This window comes from Lissotriton vulgaris, chromosome 8, assembly GCF_964263255.1.
Source record: "Lissotriton vulgaris chromosome 8, aLisVul1.2, whole genome shotgun sequence".
NCBI classification, from domain to species: Eukaryota; Metazoa; Chordata; class Amphibia; order Caudata; family Salamandridae; genus Lissotriton; species Lissotriton vulgaris.
Window position 1 is genome coordinate 1,263,825,863 of NC_141696.1, and position 16,733 is coordinate 1,263,842,595.

Consider the following 16,733-nt stretch of genomic DNA (forward strand, 5'->3'; position numbering starts at 1 on the left):
TTTGGTCCTTTAGTGACAAAAATAAAATGTAACATATACTTCCAGAAGTGTTTTCGTACAGTGATTACAAGGATCATTCACCAGCCCTTTAATGCAGAGGGAAAAAATTAAAGCCTTCCAAGATCTAGGAAGGGTAGCTGATAAAGCGCAAACATTTAACAGTCGATGGACCCAAGTTGCCCATACTAAAATATAAACACAAGAGCAGGTATGGCATCTGGTCCTGGAGCTCCTATTTGAATTTGCATGTCTTATAATAACTTCTACCATTTGGAATGAGTACCATTTCTTAACACCAGTCCCACTGTTTTGATCGAACTGCATATCAGTTTTTCCTACTATATTCCCAGGTTGATTTAAAGCCATGTTGAAGGGCAACGTTAGGAATTTGAAACCAAAAAACTAAATTAGAGATTTTTGCTTTCAGCCTTAATGAATCCAGGTGGATTACCTTATACTCTGACCAATACAGTCAATCAACATGTTTTCCCAGAGTTCTACTGGTACACTATTACCACCTTATTTAAATATCTTCAGGTCAAGTGAGTCTATATGGGACAAAAACTTACTCATGTTATTGTGTTTACATACAGGGTACATTGCTTTCCATTCATTTTCATCTTGTGTTGGTTATACAGACAAGTTGTTCTGCTTGTAAACTTAGTGCATTCTTATAAGGATGATAAAAATACGTTCATCAACCTAATCAGCCTTAAATTTCAGTTGGTGAGACATTCTAAGATATCATTTTGTTTGTATCCGTAAGAGTACTTAAATCAATGATATGGTGGGCTAATCATATCCCGTACTCCAGTTTAATCTTGGACAAGGTGAATCAATAATGAATCGATGACTATGGGCCACAGGGCACATTCATGTTAACGGTTTATTGTAGGGATTAAACTATGGCAACAATTTGCAATGGTATGCTTTTCTAGACGTTGCTGCACTCCATTTTCAATCCCGCAAGCTCTGAAGTCATTAAAAGTTATCCAACTCATATAATGGCATTACCTTGATGAGAGCGGTCTCCTAGATAATTGGCTATAAGAAATAATTACTTCCTATTCTCTCAGTAATTCAAAAGTCCCTAGCATGGTTCAACTGAGATTGGGAGACTGGTATATAATTCAATTCTGAAGCTCTGTATTTAGATACATGTGTGTATCTTGCTGAGTCAGATTGACAATGGCCCTTTAGAGTCAGCAATCCAAACCTTTGCAGTATTTGAAGAAACTGAAGTGCTATTTTATCCATCCTCTACTGCTGTATGTTTGCTTGTGATACACAACAGATTGAATCTTGTTCTACAAATTAATCTTCATATGAACCACTATTAAAAACGTTTGAAGTGAAATCACCTCTTAGTATTTACTCAACGACATCATGTCAGTTCCTCACATTTCATTTTATGGACTTTTTAGATTAGTCTTTTACTTTAGGAATGAAATGAATGTAAGCATATATCATGTGCAGTACAATCAAAAGTTTTTCAGCTCGCTTTAGTACATACCAAAATTGCCTATACAAATAATCAGTTTTGATTTTCTTCTAGGTAAGAAAAACATTAGTGCATATGTTCATGGCTAGCTCACCAAGGGCCCAGCCTCTCTTTGATGGCCTCCTCTCCAGAGTATTAAATAGCATAAACCCAATAGTTGTCAATGTATCTTGACACTATACTTCTTGGAAGCAAAGTACGTGAGGTTGTATGTGATTTCATTGAGAAACTATTTAAGGGAGTACCATTACTGAGAAACCATTTCACCTCCACAGTTTAACAGGAATTTCCTGAATGATTGGCATTCATCATTTCAAAGAAAACGATTCATAGAATGTCTTTTTTTTAGATCGTCCTCTGCAAACTTATCTTTAATGTTATGTGTTATAAGGTATTTGTTGAGCCTGCGGCTACTCCGAGGAGTGTCTCGGCGCTATCTAAAAAAACCCATAACAAAGCAATGTGTACATGAAAAGTGTGTGTATCCACTATTGTTGGAAGAGCCAGGTTTTTAAATGCCTCCTGAAACCAAGGAGGTCTTCCATCTGCCTAAGAGAGGGAGGTAAGTGTTATGATTGCCTTTAGTTCTGCCTCCTATCACGGAGAATAGAATATGGAGTCATGTGTGATTCCAGATTCTTGTGATTCCGACGGGGCGGTTGATGAGGCAGGAAGACCTGTACTTCTCTCCCTGTGATCCATTAAACTACAGATTGTAACTTACCTCCATTTCTGGACCTATTTATCTTACAATAGTAAGCTATTCCATAATTTTGCAGCTGCTACCTGAAAAGAGCACCCCCCCCTTCGAGACTGAAAGAACTTGGGCACGAATGCAAGGTGCTGTGACGATGACCGCAAGGTTCTAGATGGGAAGTAGGGCTGGATTTTGTTAATGAGGTAAGGAGCTCCAATTTTGTGAAGAGGCTTAAAAGCGGGAACCAGAGCTTTAAAATTAACCCTCTTTTTCACTGAGAGCCAGCACAGGGACTTCAAACAAGGGGTCGTGTAAGTCCTGGAGCCGACCCTCAAAATAGCCCTGGCTGCCGCGTTTTGTACCACCTGTAGGCGGCCAAGTAGTGATTCGGGGAGGCCCAGGTAGAGCACACTGACATAGTCCAGCCTTGACGTGATCAAGGCTTGGACCACTGTTTTCCTATACGAGATAGGGAGCAGAGGGAGAACATTTCTCATAATTTTTAACAGCCCAAAACAGGTGTCGGCCACCGCTTGGTCCTGGGAGTTCATAGACACCTTAAGGTGTAAATGAAATGGTTTCAGGTCTTAATTTCAGAAGCATTTTTGTTGAAATTATTTATTTCAGTTCTTTAAGTCAGGGGACATTATTTCAGATTTATATCTTTACTTGGTCAAACAATTACCTTGGATGCTTTTAATTCACTGAACCCTCACCAACTCTAAACCCAATCCATCTCTGCCCCTTAAAAGTGCCACCCTATGCATAAACTACGCTGATCCTTCACCCCTAAACTCCATCGATCCCTGAACCCTAAAAGCACTTTTTAAACGTATACTCCGCCCATCCCTGAATCCTAAAAACCCCTCACTATACCTAAAGTTTGCCTATCTCTGACCCCTAAACTCCACCCATCCCTGAAACCCTAAAGTTCTTTCTACGCATAAACTCTACCAATCTCTTAACCCACTGAAGTCTAATACATGTTCAATTAAAAATATAGTAAGCAGCATACATTTTTTAAGTGCTAATTCGCAATATCAGTGGACCCAGAACCTAACCATCTGAACCATTGTAGGATAAAACTTTAAATTTACCTCATTTTTAACATTCTTTTCTATAGGGCAGCAGGTGAAGGACTGAACATTTGGTCTAGCAAAAATGCAAGGCAGTCCCTAACAAATGAATGCCTAGGTCTTCTCATGGAAAGAGTGTGAGATGACCACAGGCTAAAGATACCGCAGCCTGTGGTGGAAAGCTGACTTCACTGTTGCTGGCTTACTCGAGCAGTCAGGCTAAATGTAAAATGTACCACGAAGAAATGGAAGATAGACGTGCATTTAGAATGTGTGTTAATGTGCAATAATGCAAAAGCTCTCGCAGCACTCTAAGCAGGTATAAAAACAATCTGGCGAAGGGTTGCTGCTTCAGTATTACGGTTTAGTCTATTCTTAGTTAGGCACTCTAGATCTTTATACACATTTTTCCTGTGCATCTTTCACTCCGACTAATGCTGACACTTCTACGAAGAGAGAGGAGTTAGCTATGTCATTCCTGCTACACTAGCAGTGTTTGAAGTGTGGTGATTCAAGTTGTCCTATCAAACAGATCTACTACTAAAATACTGAGTTATGAATATTGTATCACAAAACTATTGTAGCCAGGATACTGACTACCAAAAATGGTCAAGGGAAATATACTTACGTAAGTATAGATGTAAGGGACTTACATTCACTTATATATATGCACCTTGAAAAATATTCATATCTTCAAGGTCAAATGTGCTTAGATGTGGAATTGACCATATTTAACGTATTCTTACCTTGGCAATATTTTGGTAGGTGATATTCTGGGAACAAACGTTTTGTACCACAATATTGTACATAGAATAGCGAGAATATTTCAGCAGAATGCCTGTGCCTAGCAGGATGACACACCTAATCACAATATATTGAGTAACTGCTAAGTGAACTTCCCGTATACATAATGAGTATTTTGTGATGGTCCTTGGAACTAGTTAACCCTTCTCCTTTAACCCTTCTAAATAAGCAAATTTGTAGGCTTTTTCTAATACGTTGTTATTCTTGATCCACATTTTACCATCCGAATAGGTGGGCATAATTCAGAATGCCATTTCTATATCTAGTATTATCATGTTTCTCAGGCAGTGCCAATGTTCTTTAAATGGCGGTGCATTCATTGACATGTTGATGTCTCCTATTGCCCCATCATTCTATTCCAGTGATCTGGTTAACACACCAATTCAGCCGTAAATCCGATGGTTGCTGTGGCAGAAAACTGGTGGGATGTTGATGGACATTAGACCTTGGTGTAGATACTGCCTCCATCTAGCTCTAAATGAGGGCAAAGGAATGTTCAACACTTTTCTTTTATTTCAAGTCACAGCTTTGCAACAAACTCACCAACATATAAATAGGCTTCACTTGCAATATGCTGCCAGTATTGTATAGTAGATCGAAGTCTGCTTCTACTCTTGGCACCCTCACTAGATGCTTCATTTATGCCCAGCTTGCATCCACACTTGAAATGTATCTGTTTAATACACTTATGCTGATGTTAAAGACGTAGCAAGACTCAAAACCCAATAGGACTCTTGTATCGTGACCCCAGAAACATACTTTCAGAAGTGATGCGAGTTCCTCAGAAGGGTACACTATTATGGTGATCTACTTCAGTAATACAGCAGTGGCCAAGCACGGGCCCAGTGCAATACAGCTAGGAAAGGTAATGGAGGAAGCTGGCATGGAACACCCTCATTGGGAATCCACCATATTGAAAGCCACAACATCGAAGCATTGGATACTTTGTAGACAATTGTACTTACTTGCGTGCACCATCATAAAGTAAACCACATCGCTGAGCACACTATATGTTGAACATGTTTACGCAGGTGTTCCATAAGATTACAAGATCACCCCTTCCCCCATAGAGCCTGTCACAGAGAAATCCATAACGAGGAAGCACATGACCCACTAGCATGCATACAAGCAAAGGCATTGGGAAAGGTTGCAGGACCAAACATCCCTTGTTGGATTCTGTCATAAGGACATTTATAGAGATCAATGGCTAAACCAACTGAACACTCTTACATGCCTAAAAAGAGAAGGTCACAGTACAACTCCCTACTGCTTTTTGGCTGCAGGAAAACATAGTGATTGAGCATATGACCCACTGAACAAACCTCCAAGGATGCTGAGAAAAGTGGTAAGAACCAACCTCCCTTGGGCTCTACCTTGCAGAAGGCACTGACTATGCACACGTAAAACCAAACACAGATGGTTGTTCTAAAATTTTCTACTACCCAAACTCCCTACAGGCACCATGGCACAGGCAATTACACGACCCACTGAGCATACTCACACAGATGTTGGGGAAAGTCATCTGGCCTACAGCACATACAGACTGTGGTCTAGGAAAGCCTGCAGAGACTGAGCACATGATACTGGGATACAGGTAAATGGTTGTTATGTGAGGTCGAAAGGGAGGAATCTCATTGGAGGAAAACCTTCACCCTGCAGATGACGCTTTACCTTCATGCATGACACCCCTCTGCATCTGGCAGTCAGGTAACTAACTGACACGGGTACCTTAAAAACCCTCTAATATAACATTTTATGAAATGTTTCACTTTGCTTTTTAAAAGACACTGGCTGGTGGCTGCCATGTGCACCAAGCTCTTTGCATCGACGACCCTCCTGTTCTCCTGTGTTTTTTTTTTATGCATTATTTTCCATGGCAAAAGGGGCAAATCTAAGGACACACTGTGAACGTGGGCCAGCCTTAAAAACAGGATGGCCCCTCCATATGCCCCATACTTCCAAGCATGCTCTGTGAACATCCTGCTCTGTTTGCATGCTCAGAAATATCATGACTGACTCGTAGCATAGAAAGGATTGACACGTTGTGCCTGATGTAAGAATCTTGTAGGGAAATTGTGCTTAGACTGGAAGGCAATGCCATAGGATTTAAAATGTGAAACAAACGTTCTTCGATCCTTTCCGTTACTGAACTAGTACAGATTTATGCATTCGGAAAAGCTCTGCACCCACGTGCACTGGGTCCTCTACAGTTGAAGACCTTTTCAGCACTTCAAAGTGGCATCTGCCCCAGAAGAAGACATTTTGAGGGAACCCGCTAAGCGAGCCCCCTGAGGAGCCTCTAAGACAAGGCAGGCACTTGAGCTCCCGCCGCAGAGATCGGTGAATTCTCATAGTGCTTAATTTGAGGCGGTGGCTGCAGGTAGGGCCCTCTGCCACTTAGATCTTTCTCAACAGTCTTTGTTAAAGTGCAAAAGAAATAAAACCACAAAATGGGGAAAGAAGGATGGAGAGAAAGTAAAAACAGTGACAAAGGGAGAAATCTGGGATGAAAAAGAGCCTGCAAGAATGAGACAAAGAGGAAGGGAGCTTCTACTGGTGGATTAAAGAGGCATAAGGTTGAATAGAGATTATGCAGCCTTGGTATTAAACACCTTGACCTTCTATAAAGCCAGCCGCAAAAACTTGGGGCATTGCACTTAATAACGTAAAAAATTAAGCACTGCTTACATCCTCCTAGGATCATCAGTAAAGTAAGTAACAATTTTAATTCGGTAATACTAATTGTGTATTTAACATTTTCTTTAAGTGCTCCTGATAAAAAGCATAATATGAATAACATTATTTTTATTATTTTGTTACTTTCGGGTCCATTGATAGGCACAGATATGTATGTGAAATGCATTGGAAAATGTGTTGGGAAACGTACAGCTAGGTGCATGATTATTCACCCCATTTGCATGCTCATTTGCCTCATGTTGATGTTTATTCGCCTTATTGTGGTGTTTATTCACGTACTTACTGTGTTTTTTCACCTCATTGCATAGCATATACCTGCAAAAGGTATATCTAATAGTATGATAATAGCTAATAATAACATTATTATTGTTACTACTAGTACTTTGGAATATTGAGTGATGTATTGAAGACAGTGAAGTGCCTCAGGGACAATAGTTGCTGGTATAGATCTTCTATTCCAATGCTTGTCTTTCTCATTGTACCTTTTTATCTTGGAACATTCTACCATCAGTGGGTGGATTGTTTTAATTGTATCATAGAAATACTGCCTTTATCTTATGTTAAAGCCACTCTATCTCCTTATAAAAATCTGGCCCGTGGCTATAATGCTCAATTGTTATTGTTGTTAATATCATTGATATTTTCAGTGTCCCTATTATCACATTAAAATTACTCTGATAGATAATGTTGGTACTATTAGTGTCCGATAAATACTATACAATCATGTGAATAAACTCCCAGGTCAAGAAACACGGAAAGGTGTGGAAAAATACACAGAGTTCTAATTTTGTAGACTTTCAAGCACATTTGCACTGTATTTCTCACATTTAACTGTTGCTTTATTTTAATGTTTATTGTGACACAGGTTTAAGTGTTGCACAAAGAGAGAAACTGCACAGAATATTTAAAAATTTCCAAGTAACAAGAAAAGAAAGTCTTTTCCTGTGAAATATTTTCTATGTAGGGCATGGGGTAAAGATTTATTTTTTCATGAAATGTGAGATTTCCTGACTCTCCGCAAGTGGAATTTCCGCAGTGTAGCCACAGCACACTCATAGGGTTAGGGAAATAGACATACGCTATGAATATGTGCGATTAAACGCACCGTACCATGCAGAAATTACCAAATTTCGAAGAACTAAGGCAAAATCCTTGGTCATTGCCAATCAAGTATTTAGATAGTCATACATCTTAGTAAAGCGTTTAGCCATGCGGATTCGCAGAATCAAGATTTTTTGGGGAAGTATGTTTTAGTAATATGTGTATACATTGCAATAAAATCTGTACTCATTTCGATTAACACATAACAGGAACATCTGGGTACATTCAATAATGGATTTAATTTACTTATGATAGTTGATATTTACTTAGACCTTCTTATTGCCTTATTATCATAATTGCATTATGTTGCTGAATTTATTTAGTTTATTGGCCACACACAGACTTTTTGATCTTTCTTTCTAAAACAGTTCCTCATTCAAATAAACAAACATGCTTTTTAGCTTCATCATCAGTCTGGAGAATGATGAGATGTCTTCAGTTTTGGCCATGTGTACGGCATTGTATGCGCCAGAGAAGAAAACGCTTATTGTAGAAAGCTTTTGAAAGGATGTACAGTTTATACATCTTTGCATCAGTGTTGGCATGATGATCAGAAAGGAAACGTAATTCAACAATGTGTTTTTTATAAAAATGTAATGCGTCAGCTGCTTTAAAGCGTACGTATTGAACGTGGTGGGGCGCTTCCAAGCAGCGCCCCTGGGGGTATCTAAATCTAGCTTCCAGCTGCCTCTTTGGAAAGACTTGTACATCTGCACATAAGCAAAGCTGATTGACGTTTCTCTTCTACTTTGCAGAGTGTCTCCCCTGCAGAAGTCTGAAATAGTAGACATGGTGAAGAAGCATGTGAACGCCATCACACTCGCGATCGGAGATGGTGCCAACGATGTAGGAATGATCCAGACCGCACACGTTGGAGTTGGGATCAGTGGGAACGAGGGCATGCAGGCAACCAACTCCTCGGATTACTCCATTGCACAGGTTAGAAGCATAAGAGCCCAGCTGCCGTATGCTGTTGACAGAGGTCTCAGCTGTGCTAGGCCAGCCGCTGCTGGCTCTTGATTCAAGTGATGTTTGAAGTTCAGGACCTCTTTGAGGGTTGGGACTAACGTTGACACCTCTTGCCTAATGCGGCTCCTTAGAGGTTTGATCTTGCGGTTCCCCTCAGCACGAAGATCAGTCTCTTCCAGAAGCTTGGGTTTCATCCAGCCTGCAGTGGGGTGAGCACGCTGTTCCTTAACCAAGAGCAGGCGTCATTTAGGACAGTTGGGCTCTAAGAAACTTATAAATGCATCTCTAGTTTGCATACATGTTTACTTTCTGTTACATACATCACTCAAATTAAAGGGTTTATTCTTCATGTCAATTACATGTTTAAAACACCAATGGAACTGACAGCAAAACAGAGGAGAGATTAACCAGTAGCTGCTCAGTGTGCTTTTCTAATGGGAACTTTATACATGCAAATGAATAGTTCCTTAATAGACTTCATGAGCCCAACTTGAGATCAAAATTTCAAATGCCGCAACTTGGGACCGAGATAACACTCCAATACCATATGTATATATGCTGTGCATTGTAGCCTATGTCACAGCAAGTGTTCTCTCTCATGATATAAGTTCCCCTTCCCTGGGTCTAGGGGCATTAAGAGGTTAATGGTCAGTGTCTATGATGGGCCCTGTTATTTACCTCTTATATTCTTGAGCCTCAAGTACTATTGTAGTCTCATCTTTATAATTAGTGATGTTTTCTGCATTATTTATTAATTCCTTTATATCTCGTTTTTGCTGTTTGTATGCCTCAGAGTTTGAAGTAATCTGTATTGTACTGCCAGGTATTCAATATTTGATGTTTAAATGATTGATTGATTAATTAATAGTTTATGCTTGTTTTTACATTGCCTTTAATGCATCCTGACATTTTGTTTGGCCCTGCAATCACACTATACTAATGCTGGTGCAGAGGCCTACGCCAATACATGGTAACCTGAAGAACCAATAAACAAGAAGGAGGGACTATAGGTCTTTTGATAGAGGTCCAGCATACAAGCCCTGTCAAGCAGTGGGAGCAAAGGGTATGCAGTTCCTCGGGTAGGACAAAGAGAGAACAGAGCCTGCTTGTCAAAAGATTAGTCAGACTCACAAAGAAAGAGGAATGGAATTCCTCTTGTCGGAACTAGGGTCCTCACACATCCAGCCAGCTAGGTGTCATGCTTACTCATATGGACCTGCTCCTTGTCGGATCGGCGCTGCAATACCTGACGGGCACCCATAAAGAGGCTCTTTAGCGGAGATCTTTTGTTCCAGGCTGTATGGTGCAGTGCGTGTGAGGGGCCTTAGTGGTGTAGATGTAGGATAAAAATGGTGGTTTAAAACTGGTGGGATAGTCCAAAAATGGCTTTTATTCAGGCTGGCTATCCACCTGATTAAAAACAGAATAAGAGTGGCAGCTTGCTGATGTAAGGGTTGAGTTCAGCTATGCTCAACTCTGGCGGTCAACATGTTTCATGCCTCGTGGTCATAGTGATCCGTGGCAATTCTTCAAGACCTAGTGCAGCAAACATTTGCAATGCAATAGGTCTCGCAGTTGTTAGACTTTGAGCTATTGGCATTGTAAATTGCAATGCTTTTTATTTATGTGTTGGTTTTTAAAACATAAATAAAAGGCATTGTCATTTACAATGCCAATAGGCTAAACTCTCGCAAATGCGAGACATATTGCATTGCAAATGCTTGTTACACATGGAAATACTGTCTCGACAAAAATGTCACCTCATTAGTACCAGTTTAACAATCAAACATATAAATAAGCAACTGAAAGATGACCAGCTAACGTCTGTAAAGGGTCTTCCAAAGCGTGTGAACATATATCACCAAGTTTTCAGTAAGCTTTTATCCTTTTGAGTTAGAAACAATTTATCTACAGATTATGCGCCAGATGAGGGATAATTATGCCAAATAAAGCAGAAAACACAGGATGGCATAATTCCAGTGGCCCTCCCCATGACCTACTATTATATTTGAACTCTAACTTTTTGATGGTCAAACTGGTCCCTCTCCATACCTGTCCACTGAGTGCAACGTGATGAATCTATTGTGACCCCCCAGCCCCTACCCCCTCGGCTGCCAATACATGCAGTGGACAACAGGCTGAGTGTTTATTCCAGCCTGGACCGGCTGCAGTGGGTGCCTCTGGTGGACCTGACTAAGCTCTATAAACACGAGCTCCACAAAGCCAACTTCAAGCAGTGCAAGTGTCACCTCTCCGAAGCAGAGATCCAGCGGCAGCAACGCTTGCAGATGCCAAAGTATATGGAGTAGTCGGGACTCTGCACTACCACCAAAAAACCCCACAGCAACCAGATTCTCAATGTGGGCTTGATTCTTCTAGCCGTCCTCTTTGAATATGGAAACATAGCCATCTGGGAGTTTCAGCGTCCATTTAGGGGGAACGAGTCTATCGTTTCCTGCAACACCGTTGAGTCAAGTGTCGTTGCCCCTAACATCTTATCCTGGTGGGAGTATGAACATTCAAACCCTAAAATGCGCGGGCTCCTAGTGGGTAGTAACAACGGACAAATTAAGATCCTTCCCGTCAACCTGGCGCCAGTCAAGAGCTACTTAACGGTGAGGCTTCCCTTGGTCCTGTGGCAAGATGCCGACCAGATGCCAGTGCGCTGCATTCAGTGCCTTTCCTTATACCACCCACACCTGGAATCAAACTGCAGCCTTGTGGTGGCCGCACGAGGGGCATATGTCTTCTGGTGCCTGCGAGAGGCTCACACGGCGCGGGACAGATTGACACCCGCAGTGCACTCCCTGTGATGCAACGCCAGTGCCAAGCAGAAAAGAAAGTGAAATACCTGCTGCACCATCCTGCTCCCTCTCTCCTCCATAAATTTAGCAGATACTCTAGTCCCTGGCCCGAAGCATCTGCCCAAAGCAGGCATCAATTATGGATGGGGGGTGTGAGGAGGGAGCGCGCGAGAGCCGTCGGGACGAGAGGGTGGAGGGGCGAAGCTGTCCCACGCGCTCCCGGTATCTGCTCGCTTCTCTGCCTGCCGCCTGCCAGGCTCGAAGCTGAGGTCTCAGCTGTGAGAGCGGGGCGTACATGAGTGAGAGCAGGCAGCAAGTAGCCCGGTGAGTAGGGCTGAGTTTTGCAGCACTTGGGGACATTATTGGCTCACTGAGTCCGTGTGGCTCCAACGTTTAACATATGTTTAGAGAGCGTAGCTGACTCCAATGATCGGCGCAAGATGCCGTGAGCGTGCCCATGGGCTGTCCAGGCGCCCTCGCTTGCGAAAGTGAAAGCGTGCGGGAGCGGGAGAAGAGATGCTGCTAACGCTGCCGTACAAGCTCACAGCTCATGTCTCGAAAAGCGCGCGTACACAGCTCATGTCTCCAATTTGTTTACCAGCTCGTGCACCTCTCTTGTCCCGCTTCGCTAAGCAAGTCGGGGACAATAGACCTCGCTTAGCGAGCAGCTTCGCTGCATCGCTAGGCGAGACAAAAAAACAATCTACACAATGTGGTGGGTGCAGGTGCTACCTACCATGTCTATTCTATGGAAAACAGTTTTACCAGTACTAAAATACACTCCAATCCGTATCCGATGCGGTACCGGACACCTAGAGTCTGGTGTCGATTTAGGTTACTGAAGTGGGCTGGATAACCTACCCCTCGCCGCCTGGACCGGGAAGTACCCTAGTTCTGACAAGAGGAATTCCCTTCCTCTTTCTTTGTGAGTCTGACTAATCTTTTGACAAGCCGGCTCTGTTCTCTCTTTGTCCTACCCAAGGAACTGCATACCCTTTTCTCCCACAACCTGAAGAACCAGAACATCTTCAGTCACCTCAAGGGTCACACCAAGTGCACCCTCATAGCAGGGTTAGGGCTACTAGTAACACCCGGGGTAAATCACTTAAGGCAATAGTGGCATTGTACCAAGGTTTTATGTGAATCTTTAGACTTTTTGTCTCTATTTCATCAATGAATGTGGTCTACTTACCCTTCTTATGCAAAGTTCTCCTTTAATGTGAACCAAAGACCTTGAGATGACATTCTGTGTATGTGTCAAGTTCTTATCTGTGCAGTAAATGTGTAGTCTGTGTGTGGTAGTAGGACCTTGTGTGGTTAGTCTTGAGTACTGCTGCCTGTTGGATCCATTTTGAATGTCCACTGATTTAGCAGTGCACAGAATAGAGGATAAATGCAGCTTCTTCCGACAGGGGAATTATATTGACTGCATTCTTGTGACTGAAGGGTGGATACTCAGATGCAAAAGTGGGGGAGGATGGAAGCAGGACTCCTCATAGGAAGTCAATGGAGATCTTCTTAGCAAAGGGCTGCTGATTATTCCTTCCAAATCACAACCATTTTATAGATGGTCGAGTTCATAAGTCGAACTGGAGTCTTTTGTTCAAAGTATGGTAGCATGTCTACCACTGACTACTGCTTCAGGAAGGTTGATGACATGGCAATCGGATACAGAGATCTCACACTTCATTGTGGCCTTGTTTTATATACGTCTGCTTGGAACCAGCCTTATTGCTACTTTTTGTGAGAGTCACCTCCTTGCACAAAGACGGAGTCTGAAAGGCAGCCTGAGAATTACATTTGAGAGAGAACTAACCCAAACCAATTCTGACACCTTAGACACTTGATCTACATCCTCTGTCTGGAGAATACATTCAAAAGTGGGATCCAAACCACCTCACTGTTTTTCAGTATACAGTTTGATATTTTGCAGACTTACGTGCCATTTTGAAAGTACAGCGTCTGCAGTCTAGTTGGCAAGGCTGCGCATTATGAGTGCCATCTTGAAAGCAACGTAATACACATCCAATTGTCAGGGCCACAGATTATGGGTTCCATCTTAAGTTTCTCAAGTCCACATCCTCAAAAAATAATCTGTGGAGTAATGACATGTTGTAGCCACATACATTTACAAAACAAATATCTCCAAATAAAGTGACCTACTTACATGTTCCCTGGCACCGCATTCAATTTTGAGGGGTCATTGATTCTGAGCTTCACTTTTTTTAGTGTTGAATCCCTAGACTTTGAGAGCACAAATATTTCAAAAACACTGTACATGACACTTCTACCGATTTAGAGACAAAAACCTGAATGCGCACATTGCACTCGATGAACAAAGTGATACAGCAATAAAGACAAGTGAAGTAACAACACCTTGAAAGCGTGATTGAAAGAATTCGAAAAGGAGAAAATACACTGTTAAATAGTTATAGCACTTATTAATAGATAAATAGCAAGATTACTCATGAAATTGTTTTACTATTCACATACTGATGAAAACAAATTAATCTAATGATGGGGCCTAACAGTTTGATTGCCTTTAATTGCAAATGCATTATAACTAGATTGTGGTGCAATTATGCGATAAAATTAGTTAGGAAATTGAAATTTACAGGAGATAGAAGAGACCCTAATGATTATAAAAATTAGGAAACATTTTAGTAAAAAAATAATTAAGAATCATTTACATCTATGGATGTTGTAAATTTGTAGCTGTAGGCTATAGCTAACATTAATCAATTTTGTGTAATAATACATTGGCGAAACATTTATTACTCTTCTGTTATTATAACATGATGGTAGGACGCAATATATTCGATGCCAATTAAGTTACATTCATTTAAAGCTGATGTATGCATTTTAATCTTAAAACATGTTCTTTCTTGAGCTGCCAGTTTCCATTAGCAAGCATAATATTTCATTTACATTTCTGCAACTGTTGCATTATTTCTTAAGTACATATTTCATCTTTCATATAAAAGGCATTTTTTTCGAGGCACACTGTGAGATGGCTCTGTGGGAAATTCAACTCTAACCTGATGCCATAGTCTGTCACATTGTATATTTCTTACAGTTGACAAACCTGTGAGGCCCAGAAAACCAAGTTGTTTAAATGAAAGGCTTGGGAAAGAATGTAGCAGTAACTAAAATGCATTTGGTGACTACATATGTAAAGTAATCATACGATGGACTGACTAGTGGAGTGACACTACGTCATTAAGGTGCCCCAAAGGAGGGGCAACCCCTTACACTGTTTCCACTTTGATGTTCTTTATTTGAACTGTGCTAATCTTTTCAGAATATCAAGGTCTGCTTCTTTTAGTCTGTGTTCTAGTAACAGAGCCTCGAGTGTGTATCATTCTAGTTAGACTTAGTTTCTTTAGGAGGTTAGGTCTCCCAATTGTGATACTTTATTTTTTCTCTATGGTCTTGAGAGTGAGTAGTGTATTTGAACCTTATTTCAAACTTGTGAGTTAGTCACCAATTAACGGTCCTCAACTGATGGCTAACATTGTGTTTTTTGGAGATCAAATTTCCCACCCCTGCTATCGGCGGATAAAGATCCATCAGAGGACCATTCCCTCTTTGGTAATGGCAATTCTTTGATCCATCTAGCTGTAGGGGGCCCAGTACAGTTAGAGAGATAAATGAGTAAGTAGTGAATTTTAGGTTCAATCTAAAAATATTTATACTGCTTACGCTGGATCAACTGTCTTACTTGACCAAGAACGGGGTGTGTCTAGCAATTAAAGCATAACTTCCTGTTTAGTCGTGAACTTCCTGTCTACTCCACATACTAATTTACATTTTAAAGGACATTTTGAGTGTCTCATTTGCTGAGAACTCAGGTAACCTTACACCACTTAGAAATGTGCCAAACCCATAGGAACACGGCACAGCAACCATTTTGAAAAGAGCAGGAGGCCTGAGCAGTTGTGCTTTGGAGAGGCTGCAGTAATCCCTCAGACCATGGCAGACAAGGGGCAGCTAACGTCTGCAGGAACATCTGCTTCTGATGATGACATGTTGAAATGAACTGGGGAGATGGGGGAACCAGAGAAGTCCACAAAAGACTGCATCATTGGGGAGTTGTTCACCCTTCTTCCTGGCTGGAAGAATGTAATGCCTGCAGAGTCACTTGTGGGCTTTGTGAGCAGAAGGATTGTTCTCATTTAGAACCATAGCCATGAAATGACTCCTAGTTCAAAGCATGAGAGAGGAGATAAGGTGCGGACAGGAGAGAAGCAGAGGCAGTTGGACTGAAACCCTGGCAAGTGTTCAAGCGGTGATGCCAAGTATGGAACAGTAGAAAGTCAACCCACACCTGAAGATTGCAGAGAGTCCGAAGTCCACATATGACATGCTGAACAACATAAGGAAATAGAAACAGAAGATGAGAAAACATTTTTAGAAATCTTATCAGTAAGAAATAAATTGAAAAAAGTTCATATGTAGCTATTTGTAATAACAGTTGTTAATGCAATAGTGTGTAAAAAGATGGATTACAGCTCTAACCCGAACTGGAGAATTGTTGTGCGACCTTTAGATTGTGATTCTAACCATAACTGTTAAACTTAAATTAATGAAAAGTAAGCACTTTAATGTTTTTTACCCAGTAAATTCATATATATATATATATATATATATATATATATATATATATATATATATATATATATTGTCAAGCAATTGAGAAAAGACACCGCACTCTTCTCGGATGATTAAAGCAGTTTAATCCAGCTCAGAAAAACTTCCTTCACCTACGCGTTTCGAACAGTAAATGTTCCTGATCACGGTAGTTACAAGTCCATTTTCACTTTCTGTTATTTATACCCTCCTTCCCACTTTGACACTTAGGAGGCATTGTGGGAGGGGTAGTTCGTACTAGGCTTTGTTAAAGCCATTTATCGAATTCCCAACATACGTTTAAACCACGTATTTGTATATATATGGCAATTGCATTTAAAAAGCCTATTTCGACTTTCTGTGATTGTGGGCTGAGTGCCCAATTTCTAATGGAACCAGGAGATTATTCATAGTTCCTTGTTAAGTATGTGCTGTGATAGCTTAGTGTTTTTTCT

The 16,733-nt window shown here is 41.1% G+C and overlaps 1 protein-coding gene across 1 annotated transcript in view; it reads left to right on the plus strand.

The window, feature by feature from the left end:
* ATP8A2 (ATPase phospholipid transporting 8A2) overlaps window positions 1–16,733 on the plus strand; it is a 2,134,099-nt gene that overhangs the window by 1,369,749 nt on the left and 747,617 nt on the right. The window contains exon 26 of the mRNA XM_086935178.1: window positions 8,632–8,815. Within this exon, the coding sequence (XP_086791304.1) occupies window positions 8,632–8,815 (184 nt within the window). The remainder of the gene's footprint in view (window positions 1–8,631; window positions 8,816–16,733) is intronic.